The sequence below is a fragment of the Lepisma saccharinum genome, chromosome 5 (assembly GCF_977018435.1).
Source record: "Lepisma saccharinum chromosome 5, izLepSacc3.1, whole genome shotgun sequence".
NCBI classification, from domain to species: Eukaryota; Metazoa; Arthropoda; class Insecta; order Zygentoma; family Lepismatidae; genus Lepisma; species Lepisma saccharinum.
This window is the reverse complement of record NC_139233.1, coordinates 24,184,339-24,210,324: the sequence shown is the minus strand read 5'-3', so window position 1 is coordinate 24,210,324 and position 25,986 is coordinate 24,184,339. Positions and strand designations below refer to the sequence as shown.

General features: G+C 36.5%; 1 protein-coding gene across 3 annotated transcripts; it reads left to right on the top strand.

Annotated features, from left to right (window-relative positions):
- Positions 1 to 338: 338 nt before the first annotated feature.
- LOC145987716 (pyrimidodiazepine synthase-like) lies at positions 339 to 25,773 on the top strand. Of its 3 annotated transcripts, none has more exons than XM_083122301.1 (8): positions 339 to 538; positions 8,208 to 8,376; positions 9,217 to 9,318; positions 13,405 to 13,510; positions 15,776 to 15,995; positions 18,717 to 18,849; positions 23,754 to 23,866; positions 24,981 to 25,773. In XM_083122301.1, the coding sequence occupies exons 2-8, from the start codon at positions 8,217 to 8,219 to the stop codon at positions 25,113 to 25,115; spliced, it is 969 nt and encodes a 322-aa protein (XP_082978427.1). In that variant the 5' UTR covers positions 339 to 538; positions 8,208 to 8,216; the 3' UTR covers positions 25,116 to 25,773. The 3 variants fall into 3 exon arrangements, with proteins under 3 accessions (XP_082978427.1, XP_082978425.1, XP_082978428.1); XM_083122299.1 differs by having other exon boundaries at positions 9,217 to 9,330; XM_083122302.1 differs by lacking the exon at positions 9,217 to 9,318 and having other exon boundaries at positions 346 to 538.
- The last annotated feature ends 213 nt before the right edge of the window (positions 25,774 to 25,986 follow it).

Below are 25,986 nucleotides of genomic sequence, written 5' to 3'. Positions count from 1 at the left end.
GAGAAACAGGAAGATAGAAAATGATAAAGAAAGGGAAAAGAGGCAGAGGGATAAATAGAAAGAGATAGAGAGGGCATTGGCGTGCCCAGTAGCTATTTACGAAAGGGAGGAGTTATGGACACTTTTTCTTGTAGTCAGCTCTCATTTTGCCTGCCATCTTTTCCTACCATTGATGTTATTTTTTTAGGAATGTTGGGCCAAAGGGGGGTTATAACCCACCCAAGCCCCCTTGGGCACGCCACTGAGAGAAGGATAAAGAGAGGAAAAGAGAAAGAAACTGAAAAGTGGAGATTGAGATAACGATTCTTTTCGAATCTACCAGCAAGCAGAGCACATGTATGCAAGCTGCTACGATATCTCAAACGAATGACTCAGCTGCATTTTGTTCATTTCATGATGAATCTGCAAAGAGAGAACATCTGATACCGAAGCGTATTTCATTTTTGCGGGCAGCACGTAACGGTAGTTCTCTATGTTGTGAATTAATTTAATTTTCAGACGTGAAGAAATCATAGTAGCACAGCTTAGAACAACAAAGGTAAGTGAGAGAAAGTTGCCCTTTTTAACCCTTGTACTTTAAAACATTCGCCACATTGTTTACACAGCAATTTAAGCTGCACATCAACCTTCCGTGTGAGTGCTCAGGAATGAAAGTGAAATCCGGTTTTTATTTGTTTACGAGGTTGTTATGAAACCCACGTAATGTCCTGGCCGTCGAACTTTCTTCGTCGTAGCGGTATGGCACATAATGTGATGAATACTTGTTCACCGTTCATGTGTACACTGGTACAGTGGCGTGCTCAGGATTTTCGAAAGGGGGTGTTATTGTGCACTTTCTAAAGTAGTAAGTCCTCATTTGCCATATTTTCCTGCCTTTGCCGTTTTTTTATTGTTTTTTCTTTAGAAATACTGAACCCCACCAACACCCCTTGGGCACGCCACTGCATGTGTAACAGTGTTGCCACAACCAGAGAGAGTCAGTGGCGGATCCAGAAAAGTTTCAAGGGAGGGGCTCAGGAATTGTCGATTTTATCAGGGGGTGATGGACTAAGTAGGTTTACTATCTTAATAATATTAAAGATGTGTGCCAATAGCGCTCCAGAATACTGTAATGAGTAGACCTCGGATTTTAGTTTTTTTTAACCTATTTTTTCCCTTTGCAGGTAAATAAGAAATAACAAGTTATGTCAGTATTTCATCAAAAAACGCAACAACTGACTACGTTTTATAGTGCCTAAAATAACCTATTTAGCTTGTTAGAACCTATTTTAGGTTTATGTGCCTAAATTAAACCTTTTTTTTAAGGTTTTTATATTACTTTTAGGTTTTACAGAATTTTTATATCTCACAGAGGTATTTACTAGGTTCGGTGGTGAAATAATACAATGACTGGCGACTCAGTGGCGTACGCAAAGGGGGGGGTACTGGGTTTAACCCCCCCTTGAGCTTTTAAAATACTATGGAAAATGCTGTAGAAAAAATTTAAAAATGGCTAATTTATCACAGTCAAAGATCTGCGACAATAATAATAATAATAATAATAATAATAATAATAATAATAATAATTTGAATTATTATTCCCATGCAGCATGATGAAAAACACAACATTCCAAACGCAATCTAAGCGGCCGCAAAGTTCAATTTTGCATTATTTTTCTTGCAAAAAGTCGCGCAGTGACTCTCGCGAGAATTGTGAAAATTCCTTGCTTCGTCGGAGTGTGCCGACCTTATTGCAAACGTTCTTCCCGGTACTGATTTCACATCCCCTTGTGAACTCTCAAGTGATGCTGAGTCTACATCCACATCATTAAATAATGTTGAAGAAGTGCTTTGTGAATCACCTAGAAGTGATAAATGTGTTGGAATGTGTATAAACTTACTTTTCAACGAAAACATAGACTCAGTGGAATTTAACAACATGTATTCTCGCGCTTCATCATCATCCTGGGCGAGTTCCATATGTAAAGGTAATGTAAATTCCCCCGTGCATATAGCACCTTGCCATAAAGGCACACGTAGTGGTGTGGTGGACCCCAAAGATTCTCGATCTCGAACTATTTTGCAGGTGATGTGATCAGCACCATGCTCCGGCAGCCTTCATCCCACAGGGTTGCTCTCATGTACCCACCCATTGCTATGAGGCTGGGTGCGGAGACAAGGCTGGATAAATTCCAACCAATTCCGGGAATCGAACCCGGATATCCCACGAAGTTGTCAGACTAGACAACTTCCTTGAATGAGTTTCATATTTCGATTATTTCAATAAATTTAATATATTTGCTTGTTTTTATGGATTTTCTTCACACTTAAAATGTCTCACTTATCATATACAAATAACCGTTGACTAGACAATTATTTCGTAACAAAGAAACACAAGAAATGTAATTTTGTTCTATTTCTTTCATAAATAGCAGCTGCATTAGTAGTAATTATTAGTAGTAATTAAACTAATTAATTATAATAATTATTAATTAATTTATTATTATTATTATTAATTAAAGTATAATAAAACAATGGTAATGTGAATTTGTAGAAAGTTTTCGAAATAACACCCCCCTTGATGATATCCTGCGTACGCTACTGACTGGCGTGTTTGAAACATGTTTTCTGTTGATTTCCCTCCCTCCAAGTACGATGATGTATATAAAGCTCTAAACAAAACAAAATGTCTGCACACAGTGGCGGTGAATAAAGGAGGCAGTTCCTCCAATTTTTTTGCTCCTGCTTTACAGAATCTTAATGAGAAGTCTTTCTACTAAGATAAAGTAAACACCTCTTCCCCTCACCATCTCAGTTTTGGCACCCAATCGTCCAAAGTGCAAACTTCTGATCTGTGTGGCCTTGCTCACTTTCGCGTCAGTTTGGTCCTTTTTGGCATTCACGGCTTGCGAAGTAATATTTCAGAATTCAAATTTGCACTAGTGACTATGTTTCTGTTGAAAGATAATTTTCAGCACATGGAAAATTATCCTCACAGACAAAAGGCGGAGTTTGAGTGTGGATAACATGCAAAAAGATTCATGGTGGTCACTAGGACCATGATAAAATTCAAGAATAATTCCTGGTTTTCAAGGTGAACTATTCAAAGATACAAGCACAGGTTTTCTCTATTCCAACCTTACATATTACCGACTCTCACCCCCCCCCCCCCAAATATTAACAATATAAAGGGGTTGTGTGATTCCAATGTACCCAAAATTTTACCTAATCAACTTCAAGTTATCTAATTTTGCAATAATCTTCCGTCTGTCAGATAGGTTGTTCTGCAAAAGACACTAACAAGGTAAACGGATTGACAAAATTTTGTTTTATTTTCCATGGAGATGTCCTATTCTTGCTTAAAAAACTAAAACTAAAAACTAAACTGAGAGAAACTTACCTCAGGGCATTTATAAACATGTATAAATTTATGGGATTTGGATCAATAAAAGTTGCAATTTTTTACGTCTACGGAGAAAAAAATGGGAATAGAGAAAACATCCGCTTGTACATTTTTTCATTTTTTCAAAAATTCATGAATTCCAGAGCATGCGCGCCGACTACGTGGGTGCTCCGGGGCTCGAGCACCCACATAAATAATCTTGTGGGTGCGCCGCACCCACAAGATTTTTAGTTTTGTAAAAACAAAATAAAATAAATATTTCTCACTTGCCATTATCAAAAAATAATAAGCAATTAAACATTGAGATGGAAGTTAAAATTTCTAACCTCTAAAACATTATTGTTTCAAATGTGTTTGTGCAAAGACAACCAAGGAACACATTCCCCCCCTTCCTTGCCTGTCTCTGGCCAAGTCAAAGGCAGTCCCCACAATAACAATGGAAGTGTATTGTATTGTGAATAGAATCCCGTCTTCTCGGCTTGCTTTGATGTTTCCTTGCAAGTGACACACTACAATACGCCCACTCCATTCGTCAACAATTGTTTTAAAATAACTACTTGCAGATATTGAGCACTAATAAAGAATAGACCGAATGGTGATTCTTCGTGAATTAATATAATTTGTAAGACATTCGCCAAAGAGGCTAGCAGTGTTTCAATCGCTACAAGAAGACAACGAAGATGGTGTTGTAAAAAATATTCCCAGACTGACTTTACGACCATTCGGTCCCACAAGGTGGTGTGTGAGGGTAAAATCACTACAATCGTTGGAAAGTAATTATGATGTTCTCTTGAAATTTTTGGAAGATCTGTCAGAAGGAAAAAGTGAAGTCGGTGGGAAGGCTAGTGGATATTTTTGAAACCTACATCAATTCAGATTTCTTATTTTCCTGAAAATGTTAATTTCAGTTTTCGGCAGGATTGAACAACTTCATTCTTCTTTTCAGAAGAAATCATTGTCATACCGAGAAATCAAAACTTTGGTGGAAACTTTGTCTGCAAGTTTAGCTTCACAAAGGGATATATATTTTTTTTTGAGTTGTGGAATGAAACCATGAGGAAAGCGGAGGAACTGAACATTGATGAACCAGTTTTGCCTAGAAAAAGGAAGATGCCAAAACGCTACGACGAAGGTAGTGATCCTCATACGTATCAAACGCCGGAGGAAATGTACAGACAAATATTTTTTGAAATAATTGATGTGGCTGTGGGTTCGCTAAATCGTAGATTTCAAACAAAGGTTTTGGAACTTATTTCACAACTTGAAGCTTTTGCTATCGGTCAAATTGGTGCTGATCGATTTCTGCAGTTCTATGGGACAGACTTTGATAAAGACAAGCTAACATTGCACAGGGACATGTTTCTAGATGTGTGCAGAACGAACAAAGAAAAAGTGGCCAACTTGTCAGACATTACAAATATTTTAAGTAGAGAAAACAGTGCTCGTATGCGTGAAATGCTCACAGAATTTGTGAAGTTTGTACGGGTGATTTTAACTATACCTGTTACTTCTTGTACTTCTAATCGGTCATTTTCAGCACTTATACGATTGAAAACGTTTCTGCGGTCAACAATGACCCAAAAAAGATTGAATGATTTGGCAATTTTGCATGTTCATAAAGAAATGACTAAAAATATTGACATTACCAAAATTGCAAACAAATTCATAAGTGCAAATGACGTAAGAAGGAATGTGTTTTATATTGAAAGTTAACATGTCATTGTTATTATTATTATTATTTGGTACATAAAATTAGTCATTTTGTAGTTTCTGTTCACAACAAAATCCTTGCATAGTTCTTTCTGCAATACAATTAAAATTATTTGCATTTATGAAGATTTTTTCATTTTAATTTGCATGAATGTGGTATTTTCTATTAGTAACGTGTTGATAATATCATTGCCTCTTCCAATCATTGTGCATGTAAGTTTAAAGTATACAATACTTGATAATTGCAGATCTAACCGCCATTGATATGCACCCACAGAAATTTTGGAAAGTCGGCGCCCTTGTTCCAGAGCCAATAATTCACGCATAATTCCCGGAGCCAATAATTCACGTGTAATTCCCGGAATTCAAGGAATTCCAAGTGAGTTGCCACCTTGATATTGTGCAGCAAATTATACATACGAAATTCATTTTTCATGTCAACAAGTAACTTTTCCTAACAGCACAAGTGTAGTATTATATTAATTTGTAGATAATTTTGAAAATGATATAAAGAAATGAAAATTTGTTTAGAAAATTAATATTTTGTTATTACGGTTCTTGTGCAATTTTGTTTTTAACGATTGTATGTAATCAGTATTTTTCAGTATTTTTGTGTTAATTGAAGTTATTTTGCAACCAACTTCGAGATTTTTCGAGCCTAATTTAAGATTTTTAGAACCTATTTTAGGATTTTTGGAGCCTATTTTAGGAACACAAAAGCAGATTTTTAGAACCTAAAAATCAGAGGCCTAATGAGTTTCCATCAATTTAAACCATGCATGGAGTATCTTTTTTACCTATGTATTACGTAGCTTAATAATCCAACGTTAATTGCTTCAGATCTAATTTTGATATCGAATAGAATACACCATTCTAAATTAAATTATAAAAATGAATATTCACATTTGTACCTACTACAAGCTAGACATGCTTTGAATTTATTAAACTTCGGCCAGTAGAATTACGTGGGAGATATGGAACGATTTTTTTATTTGTAAATAATGCTTAAATGCATGTCATGTTATGCCCCTTCAATAAATTTTAAATCTAAACTAGCCTTAGTTTTAGAAAATTTTTCTTTTATTCAAGCAATTAGCGGAAAATATTTCAAAGAACTTATTAATTAAGGGGTTCGATTCCCGGCGCAATCACTTTACACAATCACAGTGGTTCGATTGTTACAAACAGTATTTGTTTTATGTGTTTTGTGTATAATTATGAATAATTAATTAAGAGTATTATTATTTCTAATTATGTGTGAATGAGGGTGCTTGTTTGATCTGGCCATATCCTAATTAGAGTTGGTTATTGTAATTTTTGAAGAGTCTGTATTTTTGGGTTTCTTCCATGGTTCAGTGTATTTTGAAAGAGCCAATAAGATTTGAACATTCAGCCCTCCCCCATGCGACGAGGGAGTTAGTATAAATATGGCCTGTCTGACAGAGGACAGGTACAGTGTGTGTGAAACTGATAGCTGGAGGAAGAGTGATCTTCGGACTTCAGCGGCCTGTCACATCAGTCACAAATCAATCCGAGGCGGTTCCGCCGATGCTAGTAGCCTCCACGCCGCGGTTCCGCCGTGAGGATCAAATTAGAAAAATGTGTAAATAATGTAATATAGACAACAAATGGAAGAATCCGAGCCTTGTTTTTTGTAAATAAATGTATAAAGCCTATTTCTGCGAGTTTTCAGCAATATGCAACATTAAATCAGTAAGTTCTTGCCTGTGAATTGATTCTTTGGTTCCGAGCGCTCTGGTGAGGAACGGGATGGGGACCCAGGACTACGAGCCTATTTAGTTGTTTATTTGTTTTTGTTTTTTTCCTACCAGAAGCGACCCGGTAAGGGTGGAGTATTGCGGAACATTTCGCACTCGAAACTCTTAAAGCATAAAAAATCAAACTCTGGAATCGACACCGCTGTTCCCGACATGGGTGTAATTTGCGAATCCCCTTTCGTCACTAGCATCTGATCATTATTGATCCTCATCGCCGCGATTAGCCAAAAGAAAGTTGCAAAAGAGCGACGAAAAGTAAGTAGGTTACAATCCATGCTTGCCGAAAAGTGACGGCACCAGAAAAAATAGGAGGCGGATGCCCGAGTACAATCTGGGGTGGTAGTAAGAAGCATTTTACGCTCCTCTTAAATTCCAAACAAAAATGCACATTTGGGCTAAATTAAAGATGACTTTATATATAGAGTTTATTAGTTTTACTTGTTTGCTTGGGAGGCGGAATGTCAACCAGGAGGGCGCACCTCACCGTCACTGTTGCTGGTGTGCACCACCTTCTATCTCTTCACAGACAAGCTCACACGAGAAGTAAGTTGTGCATGGAAAGAAACTGATATCCAAAATTTACGGGTGTAAGGGGATCTTCACCTTGAAGGCACCCGAATGTCGACCGCGCTTCTAAGTAGTACACCCCCAGGCTAGCTAGGTTTAGTTATCTTAGCATAAATATATATATATATATATATATATATATATATATATATTAGTGTATTTATGTTAATAGAACCTAACCTAACAGCGCAGGCCTCTCCGTCGGCGCAGTGGTAACGTCGTCGCCTTGTAATCAAGGGGTCCCGGGTTCGATACCCGGTGGAGCCACATAGTGGTTCGGATCCTACTTTAAACTGTAGGCCCAGTCGCGATTAGCCTTACTGTGCATAAAGTGGATGTAAAACACCAACTCCATCAATCAATCAATCAAAGAAACCTTCCTCGTCTGAAGTCAGAGAACGCAAGATTGCTCTAGTGTTGTGCGATAAGGGAGACCCATCACCATTCATCCCCATCGTCACGATTAGCCAAAGATGGCAGAAATGCGACATTAAGTAAACCAAATCAATCAAACCTAATTTATTTTACAGTTCTAAAAGAAGAGGGACAGGCCTGTTTGACTAGCAGAAGAAGAAATACCTCACCCTCCCAGTGAGATCGTTCAATGGCAACATTTATATTTTTAATTGATAAGTGTACTACGAAAGATGCCACCTTTTTCGTAACTTACGTAAGAATGATAAAAATTCTTTCAAAAGTTTTTATGAATGCATGTTTTTTTGTAATACAGGAAGTGTGCAGTGCCCTTTTATTGTTGTTTATAATTGCAGTTCTGCCCGATGGTGTCGCTACCTGCAAGGGTGTGTTGGGAACAACTGCTGCTGCTTTCTCAACACGACAGGTGGGCGAAGAACACAGTCGCGAAAGGGTCGTTATACTTTTCTCTTGTGAACAGGAACTTTTCAATTACCAACATGAGCGAAAAACATTTGAAAAGAGGTGAGTTAATATTCGGGACAATAGCCATGCTAGGACTAATGGCGTTCATGTACCATGTGATATATTATTATGTAAAGCCAAGTTTATTTTAAAACAATCATATTCCACTATAGGATAACACGAGTGACTGTGCATTTGTAATATTTAATCTACGCATTTGTAATTACTTACGCAGCGAGTTGTTTTTGCAATGTAGTGATACCCGACGATTGCTGGTAAGTTAAATATTTTTATGCAGTAGTTATTTTTGGACATGAAGTCACTAGAACTACAGGAAGTTCAGTGAACCGTAACTGATGGTGCCGGCAGGTTTCTCAGCAGGTTTCTCAGTGGAAAGTGAAATCGGAATGTGATGGAAAGTATCTCAAACATGCAGAAATAACATTAAAAATGAGTAGTAGTTTTAACATGCGTTTGCATGCAGTAATACTGGTGCTGGTTAGTATGATAATACACAATATTAAATGGAATGCAAAATATTACGAAGTGGTATGTCTGCATACAAGGAAAGTAAAGAGCAAACACCCAAGTTTTCTATGCATATGCTAGTTTTCTGTAAGAAAGGGTTGAACTAAATATAATTAGGTCTAGAAATTGTAGCTAACCGGAAACAAGGTATCATCTGAAAATATATTTAGTTTAACTAGTGAAGTATGTAATTGGTCCTCCGTCAATAATATCACAAAACGAAATGGTGTAGCCAGTTAATTTTTAAAATTATCTTCAGCAAATCAGTCTTTGAGGAAAAATAGAGGTTGATAGTGTGCCGTAGTAATAACAGTGCAAAATTGAATGTGGATTTATTTCCAGAAAAGGTAACCCTTTCTCCGTAATTCACAGCACTTTTTGACCATCCACCTTTCTTGACAAGTAGCCCCATACCTCACCCTCAGCTAGCTCGCAGAGCCCTCAGAACAAGACACACATGGTCTCAACGGGGAGGTAAGCATGCAGGTGCGTTTCATCGATGACCTATTTTCTTGTATAACCCATTTTCTGTATTCATCTGCAAGATAATTACTAACTATGCTTGTGGATTCTCTAGCTGGTTACTTGGGTAGCACTTCTGATACATACTTGCACTTAGCACTTAAGCTTAACATACATAGTTTAGTTAAAATAATATCAATAAATTGAGGTGGATGATATTGAGAAAAACGAGCTTGTAATTTTTCGTCATGGTGATTTGTACTTGTACTCATTCTAGTTTTGGGAAATAATAGGTTTTGATGTATTGTTCTTGTAAATATTTTTTTAATATGTACTTGTGTCATATTGTACTCAAGTGATTCTTTTCTTATATTGGCAGCCGGGTTCTATTTTCATGAGACAGTTTTGAGGCTCTTGATTTTAATGCTAAGGGAGAATGCATTTTTATGTAGGTCCAAAGTTAAACCTGTGGGTCAATTAGCATGAAGACATGAAGTTGTAGGCAACAATTAGCAATGTGTGTAGGCAACAATTCATGACCTACTGGAATGTTTAAATATTTGCACTTACTAGGAGTGGGATTGTCGCGCCAGTGCATGTACAGAACCCTTCACAATTTTTGGAGCGATTTTACAATACCGGACTCCTCTCCGATTTATTTCATATTTGGCATAATCATTAATTGAGGCCTCGTAATCATGAATCTGAAGTTGAATGTGGGGGTCGCGTTTTGAAAATGGGAAATAAGCGGGGTATAATTTAACAATACAGGGAATTTCTCCAATTTGTTTGAATTTTCGGTTACTTACTAATTTGGGTCTCCTAATCACGAATCTGCACTTAAAATTTGGCGCTCACGTATAAATTTGGCGCTTATTTGGGGCAGGTGAATCCGGCCACTTTCTAACATGCCCTTAACAGGGAGTCTATAGATATAGGCGGGAAGCCGGAGCGGAGGCGGGGCCGCGATAGCGGTTGGGGGCGGTAGGTCGATTACCCCAGGGGCGGAGCCCGGAACCGGCGGGAAATTCGGAAATCGAGGGTGTGGAAATAAGAACTTAATTTCGATTATTTTGCTATTTCCACGTGTGAGCGCCAAATTTTGACTGCAGATTCGTGATTAGGGGGCCAAAATTAGTGAGTATGCCGAATTTCAAACAAAATGGAGAAATTCCCTGTATTGTAAAATCGCTCCCATACATTAACAAAATCTTAGTTTTGGAGCACTACAACGACAAGCAATTTTTCCTCACGGAAGACGCCATTTTGGTAACATACAATTGAACGCTCGAAACATGGTTTCCATGCTTGTATACGGAGAATGATCAGTGTAATTGAAAAGCTTATTTTACAACTTCTACATGTCAATTAACAATTTCTACACGTCACCCCCACATGTTAACCTCAGATACTTCATCGGAACTACGTATTTCGTGAGTATAAGAAGTAGGATAGGAATTACGGAAGCATCCGGTATTGTAAAATCTTACCCAATTTTTTCTTCGGTCATGCTTACTTTTTGGCTTGAGGTGAGGTGTGGCTTACCTGTAGCATACACTAGGATGGTCAGAGTGTTGCCAGGTGTTCGCAAACCTGTGGAGTTTTCATTTTGCACATATTTGAGTTATTTTAGCTGATATGCATTTAGACATTGCAAGAAAAAGCACAGAACAAAACTACATATGAACATATGTTGTTTTTTTTTATATACCCTTTACTCTCTATGTCCATTCAGAAAGTGAAATTTTTGCATGGTTTATGGACGTTTTGTTTAATGTATTATTGGGAAGTATAGTATGTTTGTTAGTTTACCATGAAGCAGAACAGCCCGAAGGCTTCGTGCAAGTGAATATAGTACCCAACACCAGCTATAATGTTACGTTGTTAGGTTATGAGTATTAGTTTTGGAGCTGAAGCAATTTCTGTCGTGTTCTTTTGCTATTTTAGTGTGCAAACAAATGGTTCTTACTAATAAAAAGTGTGAAAGTACTCGGAGATGGTAGGTTTTTCTTATGTGGGCCATACTTTGGAATCCACTATCTCCATTATTTTGGTTTTCCACATGCTGGAACGAATTTTATATTATTTAAAACATCAAAATCTGTTGATTAAAGAAAAATTCAACATCATTCTCAAGGGGTTAGTCAAAACAGCAGCTATTGTTTCATAACTTTTACATTTTACAATTTCTGTGCTGCCTTTTCTTTTACTATTAGAACAGTTGCCTATTGCATAACATATTTTTCCTGACTTTAGGTTAATAGTGACACTGAAATGAATGTGGTATCCAGGATCAAACCCAAGACCACTGGTTATGATAGTAAACTCATATTTGTGTGTACAAATTCACTTGCATTTTGTTTTTGGATATAAATATGATTTGTTCTACCAATGGATGAAGCTGTTATTGTACAATCAGGAGAGTAAATAAAGTTACGAAAACATTATAGCACACACTAAAATTCCTATTATATGTACCGGTATTTATTTTTTGGCAGACAAGAAAAGAAATACATGACGCAAGGTTATTTTTCAAATGGAGAGTGGGTTGTTGAAATTTATAAGCAATTTCCACGTGATTGCAGTTCGTTTGAATGTTTGTGCATTACATCATTTTGTGAGATAAAAATAGTGTGTACATTTTGACAGCTAAAAAATAATAACAACAACAATGTTGGTCCTGGCGGGTTTGAATCCTGGCTTCGGCATGGATGTTTGTGAATATCAATTTCATCATATCACTCATCCCCATCTTCGCAAATTAGCCAAACATGGTACAAGAAGCTAAGTAAAATAAAACAAATCAATAATGATAATAATAATAATGTTATAATAATATTATTATTAACTTATTATTAGTAGTAGTATTAGTACGTTCATCCTGGCACTTTCTCCTTGCCCGCTCAGACAGAAATTTGTGGTTGCGCCTCTAATTGTAAATAGAAACTCAGCACCTTAAATTAAATATTTTAATTATATTATGTATACCGTTTAATTGAATTATAATTTTTGGATGTTGGAATCACATAGACCCTTTATATTATTAAGATATTTGTGTGTGGATGTTGAGAGGTGGTAGTATGTAAGGGTGAAATAGAGAAAACATCTGCTTGAATTTTTTGAGAGTTCGCCTTGAAAACCGGGAATTATACTTGAATTTTATCATGGTCCTATAGTAGCCACCCTGCAACATCATTAAATCAGTATAATAAACATGCAATAATAAGTTTTTTCACCATTAAAAATGGGGCGATATGTTAGTCGACCATATAATGTATTGCATAATTATTCATGTTACCAGTTGAGCCTTCTTGAGAAATGCCACTGTAGCACATGAATTGCTTACTTTAATCCAATCTAGTATAAATTAATAAATTGAATGTTTTAAGATCATATTTTAAAATATGTAGCTTTATTCTAGTTGGATTCATGGCTTTCGTAGACCATATTTGAAAAATTACAATATTTTTTTTAAAAAAACAATTATTGTTTAGTTAAATAAATGTAACTTAATTCATTCAAGGAGGAGGAAAATAGGTAAAAAATTGTAACAGTCTCTCCATTGTTTCTTTGAAATTCCACAGTCTTAAAATTTCTACATTTTTATGTTGTCAGAAGAGAGGTGGTTCAAAGTAATATGTAATATTTTGCTGAAATTGAAAATGAGTTATGAGCCATTTGAAAAGCAACATAAGAAATAAACGATTTGACGAAACAAAAGCATGACCTTGACACCATGTAGGTATGGAGAAGTGTCCACTTGTGTTTGGAGGGATGCGAGAAATGATGTAAAATATAAATTCAGTTAGTCTGGGAGTGTTAAGATTAATTCAAGTAAGTGATGGTTTCCACTTAACTCTTGTTACTAGTTCTGACATGTTTGTTTTTTAAACACAATATTGCCAATGCTTGTAAGATAACAAGATTATTGAATGTTGAGATGGTCCTCTGTATGTACGGAATTACATATTGGGAAACACTTCTTTTGCTAGGTTTTTCTTTTCTTGTAAGATACAATCATAATGTAAATGCTTTTTTAAACATAAGCTTGAATTTGTATGAAATTTGAAATTGATATTCTATTTTTTTTGTCCTTAGGGTCAGCTTGCCCACCTCTTCAGAAGGATAAACTGCGTCTGTACAGCATGAGGTTCTGTCCATATGCACAACGCGTCCATCTTGTCTTGGATGCTAAGAAAATACCGTAAGTATTTTCACTTTCATTGTCTATTATGCATTTCAAGGTGTTTATTAAAGCTAATTGACTTTGTCTGTAAAGTGTGTTAGTATTGGAACTGTAGTATCGGCTATCAAAAGTTAAATATTCTACCGATCCAATATAAAATTCCAAATAGTTTTTCAAGGACCTGAATAATTCATTGAACTCCTTAATAAATTTGTTTTGTGGTGACTGCAGTGCAAGATAAGGCATATTTAGAGATTTACTTTTTTAAGAATTAGGGCATGGAGATGGAACAAAATTGCAGAATTTTGCACTAAATTATAAGATATTTATAGATATATTGGATCAGTAATTTTGTTGATACCAATAGATTACTGATTAATCTGTCCCATCCCTAATTTGTTATGAATGTAAACACATAATTCATATACCATAGTTTCGAAAAAAAGAAAACCTGTAGAAAAGTATAAACATGTAAATATGCAGTTTCTTTCATTACAGTTCTTTTGTTAAATACATTAACTTGCATGTGCATGTCAGTCCGTCCTTAATTTTTATCCTGATTGAACAAAGCTAACAAAATGTTTGAAATATTGTCCTTTGTCAAAGGTGATAATTTATGGTTAGTTTAGTCTCACCAAGGCTCTCACTATTGTCCATATTTTTTCATCAAAAGTTTGTCTCCTAATTTGCAAAATATATTTGGTTCATTATGTTAAGCCTTGTTGCATACTTCTGTAGCCTGACATGTTATATGCTTTCTGGATTTTTGTGTGCTGTCTTGCCAATTAATGTGGAAAAAATTATTATATTGGGTGAGTTAATTGTTTCGTGTACCTCACAAACTTCAAAGCATCCATTTTTTTTGTGCCTGTTTCACAGAGCATATGCACAGGTTATAGCATTTTAATAAAGAAATGGCGAGGAATGCTGAGTAGGAGCAAGCTGAGGTTGCAAGGCTTCTGGAGGCACTTTTACCTGTGTGTTACGAGGTAGCAATTGCTGCTTTAGGCGGCAAGGATTTCACGTGCTGCTACCTGCAGTCTACATAGTCTGCTAGTGGCAAGATGTCTGACAGGGGCAACATGCAGAAAGCATTAAGGGTATAATGTACATAGAAGTGGCCTCTGATAAGGTCAACAACGTTTATGTAATTGTATATACAGTAGATGACATTTTTCTTAGTTTTTTTGTATAAATTAATATAAATGTAGTGTACCAAAAAAAGGGTTTACACTCTTTGAATGTTAATAAGAGAGAAACTACACTGCCCTCCAGAAATTAAGCAACAGCAAGAAAATGTGAGGTAAAAGAGAAAACAGTTGGAGAAAAGAGAAGAAGAGTGGTGGGCACGCTGAAAGAAAGCAACGGATGCGTTAGGGATCATATCCCTTATTAGTGTCAGACAACGGTCACTTTCGTTACAAATATAATATGTACACCATCCGGCCTTGTGTTTGATTCTATTGGATGATCGCCATTTGTTGCTTAATTTATGGAGAGCAGTGTATTAAAGATGACTGGACTTTTTTATAGTTCAAGCTGCAATGTCTATGCTTAGTGTGATTGATCGCGTGTAGGCATTCTGTTGTTTTTCTTTCGTCACAGTGTGACAGAAGTGTGCAGTTTTTTTTCCGAACAACGTACGAATTGTCAAATATCCACCCAGATCTCCCTCTTTAACACCATTAGATTTCTACCTGTGGGGAACTGTGAAGAACGCAAAGCTATGGACACTGGATGACATGAGACATGTCATTGAGACTACCTGTGCTTCTCTTCCCGTGGAAACCATATATGCAGTTTGTCGATCTGTCAATCTATTCTACGATGTATTGCTGCCATTGGTATTCATTTTGAACATCTAACTTTAATGTACGTGACACCAAAAAGAAGTTCATACTTGCTGTTATTAGTGTTCTTGTTTTTAACCTTGAAAGCGTGTAAACACTATTTTGGGACATTCTGTAGATATTTTAACTTTTAGATAACTGTAGAGAGATTAACTTTTCTGGTCATTCAGTCAAGTTTGACATGCTTTTTGAGAATCGTGGATCACAAGATGATTGTCAATTGTTATCTGCTGCTTTTCTCTGCTACTGAACATCCAGGAAATGCCATAAAATGCACCTAGAAACTGTGCTTTTCTCCAACATTGAACATTCCTGGAGACGCCTCTTGTTTTTATGAACAATCCACAAAAAGAAAGTGGCAGGCCTTTTGCTTGAAGAAATATCTCTGGACCTCTACTTTTTGTAAAGCATATGATGTCTTTTATTATGGCAGGCATGACATTGTGAATGTAAACCTGACTGATAAACCAGATTGGCTGTTTGACATGAACCCCCTGGGCAAAGTGCCAGCTCTGGTGGTTGATGGGGATGTCATATACGAGAGCCTCATCATTTCTGACTACCTGGATGAGAAGTACCCACAGAGGCCTCTGTATCCTGATGACCCACTTAAGAAGGCTAAGGACAAGATCTTGATTGAACATTTCAACAAGGTAATGTGAAATATAGCCTATTGTAGATATGTTCTTCTTAAAGGTTCGCATAACCTATTATAGATGCAAAATAATCTTAACACATTTATTTTTAGTGGTTATTATTTTATTTTACCTGAGACGTTTATTTCTGGTTTCGCAGAACTTTCTCAAGCTACACTAAGATATACATACAAAAACACAACCTCACAGGGCTAGTCACTCTACACTTCTAAGAAATTAATGTGTGTCCTTATTTCCTCTGGGAAACCAGAACGAAACGTTGCAGATAAAATAAAATAATAACCACTAAAAATAACTGTGTTAGATTATTTTGTACCTATTGTAGATTTTTGTTGGGGTGTAATTGTTTTTATATTACATACGAGGGTCACTATTTATATTTTGAGCCTTTGCAACACTGATTGAAGTTAGGCACGATTTGACGTTTGCACGAAAACGTCTGGCATTATTGACCATAACGTACTTCAAATGTTTTGTCAATAGCTTGATTTGTGTTGTTTATGTTGCCTTGGAGATTGCGCGACAACAATAAAATGGAATTAACTTGTGAACATTTTCGTGCGATGATTTTTTACGATTTTCGATGTGGATTATCAAGACAAGGGTGAGTGCATCGATCAACTTACTTCCACATTTGGCGATGAAGCCCCATCCTTTGCCACTGTGAAACGCTTGTATAACAAATTTAATCGTGGCCGCCATTCGCTCACCGACAAGATTCGTGAAGGTCGTCCAAAATCAGTTGTTGTTCAAGAAAACATTGATGCTGTGCAAAAGCTAATACTGCAAGATCGTCATGTGACGTACTGTGAGATTGAGGCAACCATAGGCATTAGTTCCACCAGCATATATAAAATATTACATGATCATTTAGCTGCGAGAAAGGTACGTTCTCGTTGGATCCCACACAATTTGACAAAAACTCAAAAAGACGCTCGCGTCAATTGGTGCAAACAAATGCTCAATAAATACAATCGTGGTGCTTCAAAAGACGTATATAAGATTGTAACAGGTGACGAATCATGGATATATGCATATGAGCCGGAACGTAAACAGCAGTCGACTGTATGGGTGTTTCAAGATGAACCCAATCCAACAAAAGTTGTTCGTGCTCGAAGCACATCGAAACAAATGGTCGCCTGTTTTTTCGGGAAAACTGGTCACGTGGCAACTGTGCCCTTAGAGGAACGTAGAACGGTCAACTCTGAATGGTACACAACAATTTGTTTGCCAGAGGTCTTCGGTCAAATAAGGAAACTCGGACCTTACTTTCCTCACTGAGAGCCACAGTGGTCTAGTTAGTAGGGCATCTGACTGCCATGTGAGAGTCCTGGGTTCAATTCCTGGGGTGGGTAATTTGAGGTCTGAATTTTCCTGGCCTTGTCCCCAAAAAAGTGGCTCTGGGGCTCACCGAGCCTCAAATCAATGGGTACCTTTGGGACAACCGTGGGAGGTAAAGGCGACCGAAGCATCCTGCTGATCACATCACCTCCAAAATGGCAGAGGTCGAAAATGTGTAAGGCCCTACTCTCACATTCCCTAAATGTGTCTTTGTGCCACGGTGCTGTGTGTATGAGGAATTCAATTCTTGTAAGGTTACCCACGTCGATTTTGTGGCATCATTAAAAAAAATTATATTTTGGGAAATATTTTTTTACAAATGGGACTATGTATTGTTCTGGGGGTGGAGGTTGCTAGAATCAATCTTCTCCTCAACCCATGTCCCCACTGTCATCAAGAAAAGCTTAAAGGAGTAGAAAATCCACGTAATGTCAGAAAAATGCAAGACTGAGGCTGTGGAAATTCTGAAATTGATTGAAAGCATCCTAAATTTGCCCAAGTATGCTCACATGCAAAGGCAAACTAATCATTAATTACATATTTTGGTTTTGATGGGAATGCAAGATGTGATATTACACAGTGTGAAGCTCATTTTAGAAGCTTTTGAGATGTGAAAAGTACATTTCCCTATTATATTTTTTGGGATGGTAAAAACTTATTTTACAAGAAATAAACTTTCTAAAACTTCAGTAACTACATCAATTAATCAAGAAATGTTTTAGAATAAAATAATTGTATTTCTTGACAGTAGGATCAATTGTATTCACCTTAACTCTAGATAATAATTATTTTATTTTCTCCTTAATAGAAAAGACAGGAATTTTCTTTCTGCCATGCCAGGGATGGTGCCAAATTGGTGCGTGGCTATTTGCTTGTTTGTTTGAGTTTATTTTTAAGTCCACTATATGTGCTGAAAGCCTTATCGTGACTGTACCTCATGTGGGTGTAGCATCGCTACTTGTAAAAAGAGCCAGATTTATTGTTGTCAAGAATGAATTGAAGTTACTGCTCCGTAGTACAGGGTGATGTATAATTCCCCAGGTGAAAATTTGATCTTGAGGTAGCTACCCCCTTTTCCTGATAATTACCCTCAATTTTCATTTAGTGCTATAAGTTATTAGCAGTCCTATAATGTTAATTCTTTTAGCCCCATACATTCCATTCAGGTAGAACTTGAAACTTTTGCATGTTAGAGTGCAAATTTTCATTGGGTGTCAAACCAGATTTGAAATTTATATTCACCCTTGTGACTGCAAAGTCATTAGATACTCCAAATTTGAACTTGAATTGTTTTTGGTGCTGAAATGTCTGTAAATATGTATCTAGTGGTAAAGGACTGTTTGGAAATTATTTTAATTCTGTTTATTTGTGCATTAGGTGGTGGCAGCAATGTTCAGGGTTTTCTTCAGCTTAACAGAAAACACCGACAGGGACTATTTCAAGGATATTCTTTCTGGTATGGACTTGTTTGAGAAGGAATTAGTTGCAAGAAACTCACCATATTTTGGAGGTAAGAATTTTATTTCTAAGTTACCTATTTTTTATGTCAGATAGACAAAATATAATTTGTTTTCCACATGTGAACTACTTGCAGTAAAAAAGCATTAAAGTTTCTTAATATTGGATTTCACGAAATTTCTACTTTTTAGTTCAAATTTTGTATTTACAAATCTAATATGGTGACACATTCATTAAAAATGGGATATCTGCATTTTGAGCTATGCTGGTCAGGTGTTAAAAAAATAAAAAAAGGTACCTGCATGCAGGTTTGCTTTGGTGGGGCAAGGGGCCGTAACTAGAGATAATAAAACATAAGTTATATATATAATCTTAGCTATATTTCAAGAAAAAATGTGTATTCTCAGTAGAGAGCATACAATATATCCTAGAACAAAATATAAAAAAGGAAAGTTAAAAATTGTACTTACGTATGTGAGTATAGTGCTCTTATTGTAGAACGACGTTTCAGAGATTGACTATCTCTTTCCTCAGGTTCGTATAAAAAAACAAAAACTAAGTACTTGGCATAGTACTGCGTCAGAAATGTAATATGAGGATTGTGGTTAAGGGTTGGTTAGGGTACATTTAAAATATTAAGTTTTTGCTATTACAAGTACGTAAAAACCAAGTCGTTCCCTAAAAAAACTCAAGTAGTAGACCTATTCACAGGTAAAAAAGTTAAAAAAGTTAAAAATCTAAAAAACCTGCATAAATCTCAATGCAACCTGCAGGTTTGGCCTTTCTTACCCAACTGTGCTTATCTATCCACATGAAGGTCAATTCTCCACGAATGTTTCCCCTCCCCCTAATTTTCTCGTTTCCCCTTATTACGTCATAAATCCAACGTGAATTCACGTTCCTCTCTTGCAGCTTGCATAACTTCCGGAGTGACGTGGAAACCGATATTGGGTTTAATCTTCCAGGCTTTATCCCATTTTTTGAGGAAATTAATCCACCCTTCTTCCAAATTTCCTTCATCCCTATTAAGATTATTCTTCCGTTTCTTCCTAATTTCCTCCCCTCTTTTCTGATTATCTCTTTTTTTGCGATTCCATGCCCACTTTCCAAAATGTGTTCTGAGAGACCCGTTTTGGGAACTTTTTCCCTTATGTCCTTTTCATGCTCGCTCCATCTTTTACCCATATTTCGGCCCGTCTGTCCTATGTACTCCTTCCCGCATTGGCATTCTATTCGATAAACCCCCTTCTGTTTTTCCGGTATTTCCCTAGTTGTCTTCCCTTTCTTATAATCGGTGAAGTATTTTTCTACATTCTTTGGTGCTTTCATCCCGCAAACGATTCCATAATCTCTCGTTATTTTTCCGATTTTTTCCGATACGGATTGATGGTAAGGGATGCCAACATACTTTACCCTCCTATTTTCGGGTTTTTTCCCTTCTTTTTGATCCCCTTCTTTCCTAATAATTTTCCGTGCTCTCTCCGCTATCTTATCCATTTCTCTATTTGTGTATCCGTTTTTTAATCCTGTTTTTCTTATCCACCGAATTTCGTTGTCTTTTTCTTTTCCATTATTGCATAGTCTACCGGCCCTAATAAAAAAGTTAAGGAATACGTTTTTCTTTGTTATTTCGGGGTGCGCCGATTCCTTGTTAATATATAAGTTCCCCGATAGGGGTTTATGATGTACTCCTGTTCTAATCCTATTCCCTTCTTTCAAGATACTAAGATCCAGGAAATTGATTTTTCCATCGCTTAAGTTTTCCCTAGTGAAGTTTATTCTTTCGTCTTGTTTTTCTAATTCTTCAAAAACCTTGTTCAGTGCTACCCCCTTTCCTATAATCAAGATATCATCAACGTTTCTCCCATAATATTTAATACCCATTCCTGTTTTTTCCAAAGCTGCCTTCTCAATGAAGTGCATAAAAATGCTCGCTACTATACCAGAAATGGGGTTTCCCATCGCCAGGCCTTCTTTTTGTCTATAAATACTGTCATTGACATAGAAAAAGTTATATTCCGTTACAAGGTTATACCATCGTACATATTCCCAAGCAGTTAGGATGTCTATTCCTTTTTCTAACAGCCACCTTAGTAAACAATCCCCCGCCCGCCCCCTCGGTACACTTGGGTATAAGTTAACAACATCAAAACTACTTATTGTATCCTAGTCATCAATTTCCAGATTTTCTATACATTCTTTAACTTCTACGGCATTCCTAACGCTATATTGGGTGTTCTCATTTATCTTCCTTATTCTTTTTACCAGCATTTTTGCTAGCCCATATCCCGGATGTTCGTATGTCGAACAAAGTAACCGGATTTTAAAAATTCCAAAACTTGGGAGATGATTTTTCAGTTCAGTCTTTTTTGTTCATTTATATACATATGAAGATGTCACATACTGGAATGACAAAACAATAAATTTGTTTCCACACGATTGCACAAGTCTTGGCTGCTGTTAGGAATGTGTTTACCCTGCTGAAAAATTAGTATATGAATAGAAGGAAAATGGGGTTTCTTGAACAATTATGCTTTTATAAAGATAATATTTCATGGCAAGTGTTGTTTACATTGTTAATAGGATGGCTAATGTTGCAGATGCATTAATTGATTAGTAGCCAACCTTTGTGGTGGAATGGTTATCATAGTGAGCTCTGCAGCAAAGGCTACTGGGTAAGGCATGTATTTGTTAATTTACCATTCACCCTTATTGTCAGGAATAACATAGAGAAGTAAAGAAAGTAATGTAAAATAACAGAATAAAGTAAAAGTTAAAGTTCCCCATGCATGTAACATGAAGGCACTTTTAGAGGATGAAGGGGTAGGGCCCCACACATTTTCAATCTCGGCCATTTTTGAGATGTGATCAGCACCATCATGCTCGCGCTGCCTTTACCCACCAAGGTTGCCCCCAGGCGTCTGTTGATTTGAGACTGGGTCAACCCCAGAGTTTTGTGGGGACAAAGCTGGAAATTTCTGACCTTAGATGACCCACCCTGGGAGTTGAACCTGTCTCTCCCACATGGCAATCACACCCTGTTGACTAGGCAACTAAACAGGAAAAATAACAAAATGAATGGCATTCTTTTTACATTATTCACTCCCACACGTCTACCATTAAGGAGGATAAATGTTCATTTTCGCTTATGCTTTGTGGTGGAGTTCAGTTTATGCTTTTAAATGTATCCCTACGTGAGCATACAGGGATAAAGTAATATGTTTTTGCTTTGTGTAGAATATATTTTTTTTGGTTACATGTTTCAAACAATTCAAAAATTTCCATTTGCAGTCTGAAATAGGTACATTGGCTTCCTCTTGAAGTTGTGTATGTCATAATAATTAACAAAATATTACAACTATTGAGTGGGTAATAATGATAAGTCTGCTTGATGTGGACTTTGATTTTGTGTGAAATATGTAGCCTTTGAATATTCCGATATTGCTACATACATAAAGGTAATTACTCTTCAATTTGACCATTTGAGAATGTGGAGAGCAATGGAATTGGATGAATGTGTAGAGTCGTTGCTCTCCTTGTTCTTGTGACCAGTTATTTTGAGGGTCCACTGCCTTTATTAAAATATGTTGTGGTATCTGGACCACATAATATACATTGAGGACATTTCACTTTTGAGAAATTAATTATTTGCAATAAGAACAGCAGCGTTTAAACTTTTTAAATGCAATATATTTGCTGCATTTACTGCACCATATCATAAAACTACAGTGCTTGTGTTTGTTATAGACCAGAAGGTTTATCCTGATAGAGGTACTGCCAACAAATTATAATGTATTTTATATTACATACACAGTTGCAAAGGCTGCTACATAATGCATGATATGTGCCTACGTATGCATTATGTAGCAGCCTTTGCAACTGTGTATGTAATATAAAATAACCTGTGGTGAAGCAGCCTATTGAGAGCCTGGACCTATCTACCGACTCCCATCCTCACTCCCACCTGATTCTGCTCACTCACTCACATCCAACCAGTTACGGGATGACGTGTGGTCAGCACGACGAACCCCACTGGGTCACGGTGGCGAGTGGCCACTGGTTTCATATGCAGGCTGAAATCTCAGGAGAAAAGTTGTTACGCTTTCCACAGGAGACTCAAACCTGCACGCATCCCATAGCTGGAGCCTAAAGGATAATGCCTTAGACTGCACATTCATGGTGCGAGACTGGCCTTTGTAAATGCAAACAAATGATATTGATGAGATGTTTTGTCTCTTAGAGCGCAAATTCTTTCCCAGTTGACACTGAAACACCTTGTCCCTGTTGTGTCTTGTCATTTTCCACTCCCCTTCACTGTGAATATGTGCAACCAAGTGCCCAAATTCCTCTCACACAGGCAACTACAAACTCTGGCTGGCACAAAACCAAGTACGTGTTGTCTCTAGTGCTCTTCTTAGTGGGTGGAAGCTCTCACATAATGGCTGTTAAGTTCTTTCAACAGACCAGAGTGGTACCAGGATAAACCTTCTGAGGTGTAGGAAACATTACTATTATTGTAGATTCATGGTTAAAACTATGAATGGCTAAACAAATCCAGATAAAATATTATCTGGATGTTGGATAATTTTCTATCTGGATTTCAAATGTCCAGATATGTTATATTCTGATCCAGATATCTGAATATGTGCATTATCTGGACAGTTGATCCATTTTACAGGCTATCCACATATTCTTTTATTCATCATTTTCATGTTACACTGTATGGATTTTCTACAAATCCTTGATCAAATCTGTTCTATCCGGATATCTGAATTCTTCAGATATTCAAATTAGTATTTGGATATCTGTATTATCCATTGCATCCGAAACAGATTTCAGACAAATTGAAATCTTGATTTTGTGACCGACCATCCCTAGTTAGTACACTAAGTGGAGAACTTGCTAACTGTAAGAAGTGCTTGGACGTGTCATGTGACTGCAGAATTTTTTATTCAGGAGAGAAACCTGGTATGGTGGACTTCATGATCTGGCCATGGTGCGAACGTTCTGATCTACTAAACTTGTTTGGAGAGAGGTTCCGCCTTCCCAAAGAAAGATACATGCGGTTGGTAAGTTGTGCTTACAGTCTTAATTCTTTAAATTAGAAAAAAAAATGGATGTGCCTACGTATGTGTGTACCCACAATCAATAACAATATTGCAAATAGACTTATCCAACATTTTTCAGTATTCCAGATTCTGATAAATCTGTTTTAGAATTCCTTCCAGATCATGCAAATGAATCTTCATATTGTTTGCTTTCATCATGCACTATATTAAATGGGTGTTAACATATTAACATAATTTTGACTAACCCTGTGCATCTCCGTAATTCTATTTTATAACTTAGATATCTAGATAAGAGCAACGTTAACCCACATGAATGATTGTTTGATTTGGTTTATTTTACTTTGCTTTTCTGCCACTGTTTCATCGTGAAGATAATGAAGAGTGATGATATGATGACATCAATGAAGGGACACTCACAAATGTCACCCATGCCAAAGCCAGGATTCGAACCCGTGACCCCTGAGTTAACACACATGAAAATTTGCTTGGAAACCCTACAAGAATTTTTTTTAAATATCAGAATTTGGATTATAGCACTTGTATAATTCCTTACTGAAAATAGGACTTCTCTTTCTATTTTTGCTATATTACATCACATTTCTATCAGTTAATTGTGGCAATGAGGATCTAGATGGGACAAACACCATGTCTTACCGGTGAGACCTCTGGTTTCGTAGCTACATAGCATATTACAGTAAGGGAGGTATTAACCCCAGTGCCTCACATCTGGCTTGTTGCATCAAAAATAGATCAACCAAAGACTCCTGTAATTTCAATTTTCTAGGCTTACTCTCCTAGTTACAGAGTGAACCAAAAGTACTGCTCCATGTTTTATTCATACAGAAACATGTAGAAAGTAGTCATAAGTGTTGGTTAAATTATTTTTCTTTATCCAAATGCCCAAAACCACAAAACAAAGTAGATGGTTAGAACTATGACTGTGGCATTATTCAAAATGACACACCTACTGCTATGTTATTCTGGGGTTTGCAACCAAATATCCAGCATCTCCAGAAACCATCAACACGGATAAAGCATATATGTTAATTCTTAAAATTGTAGTAGTTAAAAATAATTCTCTATTTCATTTCGGGTCTGTTCTTCATTCTTTCAGATGGAGTGGAAAAATGCCATGAAGGAAGATGATGCGGTTAAGTGCAACTACTTGCAACCCGAAACACATGGTAAATATTTGAAGAGTCGATTAGCTGGCTATCCTGACTATGATATTTTGGTGTCCAGCTTGTAAACTTGCATCTGAGGAAGACTGGCAGTGCATTTTAAATAACAATAGCATTATTCAGAAGAAAATCAAAACTAAGAAGTACTTTTCCCAGTGAAATATTATATTGTTTATGTGTCTTATAAAGAATGACTAATTTGATTTTTCTCCCTACAAGAGGTAGAATTTTAACCTCAAAGGTTCTGTTTTCACTGCTTCGAAAACCGGACAAGTTTCCAAAATGAATTTTCAAGATGGCTGTAATAATGTTTTGTTACCAGTGAATAGATACTTACCAGTGTGTTTCAGATATAATATTTCTTGAGTGACTCCATGCAGAATAGATGATATATATATATAATGTTGAAAGAGATGTTAATGTATGTTAAATACTTGTTTGAACGGGTGCTATACACAGCTGAATTTATTGTAGTGATACCTATTGGGCAGGTAATAACTTTTTTTTCCTTTGTAGTCAGTTTGGGAGAATAAGACTTATATTTACTTTCAATTCGAATAAACTTAGATTTTTTTAGTGCAGCTGATATATCTGTTTTGATTGTTACTTACCAAAATATTAGTAATTATGTTATATATATATTTTGTGTACATCTTTCATTTAACAGAATTTTATATGTATTTACAAAATTTATAGATAGTGAACACACTATAATAAAATATCTCTACATAAGTGTTGTTTTATTTAAATTTTGCATAGTTTAGATAGGAGTTGTATTTGTGAATAAAATGGAGCTATTAATGTAATCTTTTTGTATTAGTCAATTAAACAAGCTGAAAATTTTAGCAATCCAATGTGTCCTTAAGAATGGAAATGGTACAGGATAATTGGTACTCCATCAGCACCATCCACTTGGGAACTCCCAATGGATGGTGGCAG

What these genes read in the sequence shown, in the direction of transcription:
- LOC145987716 (XM_083122299.1), top strand. Translation starts at nt 8,217, where the DNA reads ATGGTGTCGCTACCTGCAAGGGTGTGTTGGGAACAACTGCTGCTGCTT. An exon ending in AAACTCACCATATTTTGGAG is followed by an intron (nt 18,850 to 23,753) that starts GTAAGAATTTTA and finishes TTTTTTATTCAG; the next exon opens with GAGAGAAACCTGGTATGGTG. An exon ending in AAGAAAGATACATGCGGTTG is followed by an intron (nt 23,867 to 24,980) that starts GTAAGTTGTGCT and finishes TCATTCTTTCAG; the next exon opens with ATGGAGTGGAAAAATGCCAT.